At 38.3% G+C, this 9,271-nt stretch overlaps 1 protein-coding gene across 1 annotated transcript; it reads left to right on the top strand.

Annotated features, from left to right (window-relative positions):
• Nucleotides 1-7,864: 7,864 nt before the first annotated feature.
• LOC102961505 (olfactory receptor 2J3-like) lies at nucleotides 7,865-8,809 on the top strand. The gene has a single exon (XM_007085932.3). The coding sequence runs from the start codon at nucleotides 7,865-7,867 to the stop codon at nucleotides 8,807-8,809; it is 945 nt and encodes a 314-aa protein (XP_007085994.3).
• Nucleotides 8,810-9,271: the final 462 nt, after the last annotated feature.

Here is a 9,271-nt window from a genome sequence, read left to right as displayed (position 1 = left end):
AAAAAAAAAAAAAAAAAAGTAGAGCAGATCAACGAAACCAAGAGTTGGTTTTTTGAAAAAATAAAGAAAATTGATAAACCTCTAGCCAGGCTTCTCAAAAAGAAAAGGAAGGTGACCCAAGTAGATAAAATCATGAATGAAAATAAAATTATTACAACCAATCCCTCAGAAATGCAAGCAATTATCAGGGAATACTATGAAAAATTATATGCCAACAAACTGGAAACCTGGAAGAAATGGACAAATTCCTAAGCACCCACACACTTCCAAAACTCAAATGGAAAGCAACACAAAGTTTGAACAGACCCATAACTAGTGAAGAAATTGAATCAGTTATCAAAAATCTCCCAACAAGAGTCCAGTAACAGATGGCTTCCCTGGGGAATTCCACCAGACATTTAAAGCAGAGATAATACCTATCCTTCTCAAGCTATTCCAAAAAATAGAAAGAGAAGGAAAACTTCTAGACTCATCATTCTATGAAGCCAGCATTACTTTGATTCCCAAACCAGACAGAGACCCAGCAAAAAAAGAGAACTACAGGCCAATATCCATGATGAATATGGATGCAAACATTCTCAACAAGATACTAGCAAATTGAATTCAACAGCATATAAAAAGAATTATTCACCATGATCAAGTGGGATTCATTCCTGGGATGCAGGGCTGGTTCAACATTCGCAAATCAACCAATGTGATACATCACATTAATAAAAGAAAAGATAAGAACCATATAATCTTGTCAATAGATGCAGAAAAAGCATTCGACAAAATTCAGCATTCTTTTTTAATAAAAACCCGAGAAAGTAGGGATAGAAGGAACATACTTAAACATTACAAAAGCCATGTATGAAAAGCCCACAGCTAATATCATCCTCAGTGGGGAAACACTGAGAGCTTTCCCATGAGATCAGCAACATGACAGGGATGTCCACTCTCACCGCTGCTGTTTAACATAGTGTGGGAAGTTCTAGTATCAGCAATCAGACAAAAAAGGAAATCAAAGGCATCCAAATTGGCAAAGATGAAGTCAAGCTTTCACTTTTTGCACATGACATGATACTCTACATGGGAAACCCGATAGACTCCACCAAAAGTCTGCTAGAACTGATAAATGAATTCAGCAAAGTTGCAGGATACAAAATTAATGTACAGAACTCAGTTTAATTCTTGTACACTAATAATGAAGCAACAGAAAGAGAAATAAAGAAACTGATTCCATTCACAATTGCACCAAGAATCAGAAAATACCTAGGAAAAAAAAAAACTAACCAACGATGTAAAAGATCTGTATGCTGAAAACTATAGAAAGCTTATGAAGGATTGAAGAAGATACAAAGAAATGGAAAAACATTCCGTGCTCATGGATTAGAAGAATAAATATTGTTAAAATGTCAATACTATCCAAATCAATCTACATATTCAATGCAATCCCAATCAAAATTGCACCAGCATTCTTCTCAAAGCTAGAACAAGCAATCCTAAAATTTGCATGGAACCACAAAAGACCCCAAATAGCCAAATTAATATTGAAGAAGAAGACCAAAGCAGGAGGCATCACAATCCCAGACTTCAGCCTCTATTACAAAGCTGTAATCATCAAGACAGCATGGTATTGGCACAAATACAGACACAGACCAATGGAATAGAATACAGACTCCAGAATTGGACCCACAAAAGTATGGCCAACTACTGTTTGACAAAGCAGGAAAGAATATCCGATGGAAAGAAGACATTCTCTTTAATAAATGATGCTGGGAGAACTGGATAGCAACATGCAGAAGAATGAAACCAGACCACTTTCTGACACCATTCACAAAATAAACTCAAAATGGATATAGGACCTGAATGTGAGAGAGGAAACCATCAAAACTCTAGAGGAGAAAGCAGGAAAAAACCTCTCTGACCTCAGCTGCAGCAAGTTCTTACTTGACACATCTCCAAAGGCAAGGGGATTAAAAGCAAAAATGAACTATTGGGACGTCATGAAGATAAAAAGCTTCTGCACTGCAAAGGAAATAATCAACAAAACTAAAAGGCAACTGATGGAATGAGAGAAGATATTTGCAAATGCCATATCAGACAAAGGGCTCGTATCCAAAATCTATAAAGAACTTACCACACTCCACACCCCCCAAAAAAACAATCCAGTGAAGAAATGGGCAGAAAATATGAATAGACACTTCTCTAAAGAAGACATCCAGATGGCCAACAGACACATGAAAAGATGCTCAACGTCGCTCTTCATCAGGGAAATACAAATCAAAACCACACTCGGATACCACCTCACTCCAGTCAGAGTAGCTAAAATGAACAAATCAGGAGACTATAGATGCTGGCGAGGATGTGGAGAAATGGGAACTGTCTTGCTCTGTTGGTAGGAATTCAAACTGGTGCAGCCACTCTGGAAAACAGTGTGGAGGTTTCTCAAAAAATTAAAAATAGATCTACCCTATGACCCTGCAATAGCACTGCTAGGAATTTACCCAAGGGATATAGGAGTACTGATGCATAGGGGCTCTTGTACCCCAATGTTTATAGCAGCACTTTCAACAATAGCCAAATTATGGAAAGGGCCTAAATGTCCATCAACTGATGAATGGATAAAGAAGATGTGGTTTATACATACAATGGAGCACTACTTGGCAGTGGGAAAGAATGAAATCTGGCCATTTGTAGCAACATGGATGGAACTGGAAAGTATTATGCTAAGTGAAATAAGTCAGGCAGAGAAAGACAGATACCATGTTTTCACTCATATGTGGATCCTGAGAAACTTAACAAAAGACCATGGGGGAGAGGAACGGGGAGAGGGGAAGTTACAGAGGGGGAAGGAGGCAAACCATAAGGCACTCTTAAAATACTGAGAACAAACTAAGGGTTGATGGGGGTGGGGAGAGGGGAAAGTGGGTGATGGGCATTGAGGAGGGCACCTGTTGGAATGAGCACTGGGTGCTGTAAGGAAACCAATTTGACAATAAATTGTATTTTAAAAACTTAAAAATAAAATAGAAAAGGAAATGCCTGATTGGCATCTAAAAATGGTCCTTAATTTTTGAGGGAGAGAGAGAGCATGAGCAAGAGAAGTGCAGAGAGAGAGGGAAACACAGAATCTGAAGCAGTCTCTGGGCTCTCAGATGTCAGCACAGAACCCGACACAGAACTTGAACCCACAAACCGAGAGATCATGACATGTGTTAAGGTGAGATGCTTAACCAACTGAGCCCCCCAGGTGCCCTAACAATTGCTATTTTTAAAATGTAATCTTATTATAATATGATATTCATACCAAGATTTCTTTGGTGAAATGGAATATATTAGGTAGAAACAATGTAAAATGTAAAAGTGTTCATTAATGTATAAGCTCATGATATAGGTTTTGTATAGTCTTTACGTATTACACTTAAAAATGTTTCATAATTCCTTTCCTTCCCCAGATTGGAATATTTCTGACAAGTTATCCCTCAGATTTGACCCTTAGCATGGTAAGGAATTGGGGGGAAAATTTCAGGTAATTCAGGGAAACCCGTTCCCTTCCCTATCGACACAGCTTAAAGCATGTTTGTCAGTGATGGTTGGTCTGTAGATTCATTGTGATATTAGTACAACAGTGTGGTATCATGTGGAAGATATCCCTCAGAAGCTGTTCCAACCAGGACAACTCTTGGAAGGGCATTAATTGCCTTGCTGGGATTTACCCTCCCAATGGCTCTAATCAAGAGAATTATTTTATTTACGTAAAGGCTCCAGTTGCTGTAGGAAAAGGGTCCATCCCCCGATACACTGCATGCTCTAATAATTTCCTCCTTTCAACTAAACCAAATCTTTTGGGTAAACACAGGACTCTCTTTTGTAGCAATGATAATCAGAGTAATTTCCAGACTCTGTTGTCCTATGATATAGAGGATTAGAATGTATGGTGTGGGCACATATTTATGTTGGTAATTTCAAGGAGATGAAAACCAGAGGTCAGGTAGGTCCACCAGGAAGGAGGGTATAGATCATGAAGACAGATAAAGGGAATGTGGACAGACACAGGACGCACGAGTACTAATTAAACACTAGGTAAGAGCATAAAAAGACTAAAGTAAGAAAAAAGTAAGCTGGCCAGTGATTTGTAGACAGGAAAAGACTCAGGTCTTTTCCTCAAAAAAAGAAAGAAGATATTTCATTCTATAGCCTACCAAAGCAACTAGTGATAAAGTCTTCACTTCTCTCCCTTCCAGTAAGAAGAAAATTAAACCATAGAGTTCCTACCTTTTCTCTAGTCGTGTCTGGTAACCGTTCATTCCTCATCTCCTTCCCCTTTCTAAGTTCTGTAGAATGCTAAGGATGAGCCTTGCAACAGACACCTCACTGCTACACTTTCAGCTAATGCACTAAGTTGTCCAGGTAACTGTGTAAAGAAGGAGAAAGTTATATCTGCATTAGAAGGGGCAATGGCATTTGGGATCATATATCTCATGATGTATTATCTCCCATTCTAGGGAAATTAAAAAGGAATCTCAGGATTTTTCCTTCATCTCTCAAATAGCAGTGACTCCTAAGTGAAGTGATCTTTATGATTTACCATCTGTTACTGTTGTTTGTTTCAGTCAAAGCAGATGTCTTCACCCAGTGGGCTGCAGCCACTCCTCTTTGGTGAGGTCTGATCCTCAGCCATGGAGAGGGAGCCCCCCTTCCAAGTTTATTTTCTTGGATACTGTATCTCAGTCCAAGTTACCCTTTACAGATCTCTACATCTTTATAATTACTCTCTCCCATGGTATAATAATTCCTTGAACTAAACTTCTGTTTACTTACAAGGAATTTATTTTTAAGCAATGCACTTGTGTGATTATCCTGGATGGTTTCTGAGCTGTAGAAAGTGGCTTAGTTTCATGTAACAACTAGTTAATGGTTAAGAGTGATGAGGTTGAGTCAGTCGTACAGGCTTGAGCCAAACTGTTTCTAACTTTCCTGCTGAAACTCAATCAAGTAGCCACTTCCAACATCTTTTTCAAGAGTTATGTTTGTAGAAGGTGAGCAAGTTGAGAGGCAACTACAGGTGTCTCTGTTGTGGTTTCCTTCTGTTTTTGCTGTAGCTTATTAAGAAGTGTGAGGGAGACCTGGCTGTGGAAGGTGGAGACAGATGCAGCAAAACTGAATGAGGCAGAGCCCTGTCACACTAACTGTAAGAGAAAAAATAGCATCAATCTCTCCCAAGACAGATTCAAAACCCACAAGAGAAAAAGAATAATCTAAGAGGTATAACTATTATGAAAGTGATTAAATTTTTTTAACAACAAAAAGAAACATAAGACTCATTAGGCACAGTATATTAAAAGATAAATAGCCATTCATTAGTTTCAGTAAATATTCAGAATTCTTCTGAAGTTGGAAAATAAAAATATATGTGGAAATTATAAATTATGCTCAGAATTCAAACACTATCTCCATTCTCATCTTGGAGAGAAAGAAATAATGTGGACACCTTCATCAGGCCTGTGACAGACACAGATTCAGCTTTACACACTATGATTGGGTTACTTTCTATTCCCGCTCCCCCCCCCCAACCCCATACTCGCACTCTTCCTCCTTTGCTCTCTCAAATAATTTGTATCTTACATTCCTAAAAATTCTTTTCAAATTCAGTTACATTCACATGTCCCATGGGAAGCATTCTATCACTTTCTCCCCAGTCCATGTCACAGATATGTTCACCAAAACTAAGATTTTTGGCCTTGTTCATACTATGAGTATCTGTAAGTTGATGTTGTCCATCTGCCTTTTTTGTATTTCTACTTGTTCCCTAGTTTTCAGTCTAGAAACAAGTCCTGAGTGCAACTAAACAGTCAGAAGAGAATGGTCTTCCTACAAAAATATTTAACTGAAGCTCCAGAATTTTCACCCTGTGGACAGTAGTTCCCTTATCTGAGGTAACACTTTCTGTAGTTTCAGTAACCCTGCGATCAACCATGGCCTCTGGAAGCAGATGATCCTCCTGAGGGTTCATCAGAAAGTCAATTGCAGCCCAACGCTAGGTCACATGCCTGGGTCATTCTTGCCACTTCATCTCTGATCAGGTGGGCATATTGTTATCTTACAGAATCACAAGGAGAATAAGAGTGAGTACAATCAGATATTTGGGAGAGACACCATAGTCCTATAACTCTCACTACAGTATATTATAATTGTTCCATTTTATTACAGTTGTTAATCTCTTATTGTGCCTAAATTTGTAAATTAAACTTAATATAGGCATGTATTTATAGGAAAACAATAGTATGTATAGGGTTTGGTACTAACCTTTGTTTCAGGCATCCACTGGGGGTCTTGGAACCCAGTGGATAAGGGGGTGCTACAGAAAACATTTTGAAATTGGTAATAGATTTGATGTTCATCATGACTTTTTGTCCATGAGAGATTATTGGAATTAAAGTTATTCTGTTTTTTTTTTTTTATAATCCCATTAATGGAACACAGCCTGAAAATGTTGAAAAGGAAACTAAAGCTATTCATCAAAAAAAGATCATTTGTTTCATGGAAATTTTCTTCTGTAGTTATGTGAGGAAGTTTCCAATTACTGTTTACCCAGATATCACCCTGGGATGAATGAGAATTTGACAGTTAAGAAGCTATGTTACTATAACATGGCAAATATCTGGATAAAATATAAAAGTGGAAATTTTTTTTATTTTATATTTAATTTGTGAAATTTTTTATTCTGGTGAAATTTAAAATTTACAGAGAAGCTGCAAAAGTGGTACAAAGAACCACCACTAACCCTTTACAGATCCAGCAGTAGTTTATATTGTGTCTAGAAAGACGTTTTCTATCCATCTACCTGCATACCTACCTAGCTACCTAACTACCTACCTATCATCATCTCTTTTTCTGGCCATTGGAGACTAAGTAAGAGACATCATGTCCCTTTACCTTTAAATACTTTGATGTTGATTTCCTAAGAACAGGAACTTTATTTTACATAACAGCAGAGTTGACAAAACAGGAAATGTAATATGAATACAATATTATTATCTAATCCATAGTCGAAAGTCATATTTCTCCAATACTCTGAAATAGGCTGCTAGTAGCTATGTTTTCCCAGTGCAGGGCCCCCCATTTAGATAATGTGTCTCCTTCATCTCCTTAGTCTAGACCAATTCCTCAGCCTTTATTTGTCTTCATTTAACTGAATATTTTTGAAGGTTACAGGACAGCTATTTTGTCCAGCTTGTCTCAATTTGAGTTGGTCTCATGTGTCTTCAATGCTAAAATCAGGCTGTGCATTTTTGGCAGGAATGTCACTGAGTGACATTATGTCCTGCTCAGAGCATCATGTCAGTAGGTGCAAGATGTTGGTTTGTCTCAACACTGGTGTTGTCAATATTGTATTATTAATATTGACTAATGTATTATTAATATTGTTAATATTGACTAATCTTGTGATGTTCATCCACCACATTTTTCTCTTGTGAAGTTTACTATTCTTCATTTTGTAATTAACAGGTAATTAGTGGGGAGGTATTTTAGAGCATGTAAATATCCTGTTTCTCATATTTCATTCACTAGTTTTTAGTATCTATTTACCATTTTTAACTCTACCATTCCTTCTATACACATTATTAGGATCCCTACTGACAGAAATAATATTTTCTTCTCCACTAATAATTTATAAATATATCACTATAAGGTTTTGGATTCTTACTTCTCTCAATTCATTAGCATAATTTCTCTTAATGCCCAAAATGTCCCAGCGTTGAACAGTGGTAGTCCTTTTAAACTGGCTTCTGTCTCTTTTCCATGTGTCCCTATGATTCTTGGAGCATTTTCTTACGTTTTGGGGAAGTATGTGATTCTTTTCTCAGGTAACAAGGAAAGAATGATGAAGGGGAAAAATGCAAGTTCTGAAGGCTACTTTATTCTACTGGGTTTTTCACATTGGCCTCATCTGGAAGTAGTTCTCTTTGTGCTTATCTTGATGTTCTACTTGATGACATTGATAGGCAACCTGTTTATTATTGTCTTGTCATACCTGGACGCCCATCTCCACACTCCCATGTACTTCTTCCTCTCAAACCTCTCTTTTCTGGATCTCTGCTACACCACCAGCTCCATCCCTCAGTTGCTGGTCAATCTCTGGGGCCCAGAAAAGACCATCTCTTATGCCGGTTGCATGACTCAACTTTACTTTGCCCTCGCACTGGGAACCACAGAGTGTGTCCTCCTGGTGGTCATGTCCTATGACCGTTATGCAGCTGTCTGTAGACCCCTACATTACACCGTGCTCATGAACCCTCGTTTCTGCCACCTGTTGGCTGTGGCTTCCTGGGTCAGTGGCTTTACCAACTCAGCACTTCATTCCTCCTTTACCTTCTGGGTCCCCCTCTGTGGACATCGCCAAGTGGACCATTTCTTCTGTGAAGTTCCAGCACTGCTGCGATTATCGTGTGTTGATACCCGTGCTAATGAGCTGACCCTCCTGATCACAAGCTCCATTTTTGTTTTCATACCACTCATCCTGATTCTCAGCTCATATGTTGCCATTGCCCGTACTGTGCTGAGGTTGCAGTCATCAACCAGACTTCAGAGACTCTTTGGAACATGCGGAGCCCATCTTATGGTTGTGTCCCTCTTTTTCATTCCAATCTTGTGCATATATCTGCAGCCACCATCAGGAAGTTCTCAAGAACAAGGCAAGTTCATTGCCCTTTTTTATACTGTTGTCACACCTAGCCTCAACCCTCTAATCTACACTCTCAGAAACAAAGATGTAAGAGGGGCAGTAAGGAGACTAGTGGGACAGGAGAGGCCTGTGCACTCATGACCTTCACAGGACAACACAGTGCCTCCTCAGTAAGGACTTGTCTGCATACATCCATCGTCTTCTCTCCCATTTACTCACTCAGCACCAGTGGAGTATGTGTCTCTCAGGACCACAGAGCTCTGACTCACAGATATGAATTAAACAGTCTGCCTAAATACTAATCACTCTCCAATGGAGAAAACATCCATGTAAAACAAAGATCAAAAATCAGTATTTTCCATGGTACAATAAATAAAACAAAGGTATCCTATCCTTAATTGAAATTAAGAAATAAAATTCCTGTAGAATGACGATATACCTAATTTTTAAAAACCTAGACTATTGTCTTATAATTTTTTCCTTTTAAGGAAGAATTTGCCCTAAAATTTGTTTTCTATTTTTGGTTTAACTAAAGACATAGTGAAATATCTTAAATCTTTTCTGCAATCCTGTTATTCTTTTTGGAATTAATGTAGAGAGGAA

This window comes from Panthera tigris, chromosome B2, assembly GCF_018350195.1.
Source record: "Panthera tigris isolate Pti1 chromosome B2, P.tigris_Pti1_mat1.1, whole genome shotgun sequence".
Classification (NCBI taxonomy): Eukaryota; Metazoa; Chordata; class Mammalia; order Carnivora; family Felidae; genus Panthera; species Panthera tigris.
This window is presented reverse-complemented; position numbering and strand designations above follow the sequence as displayed.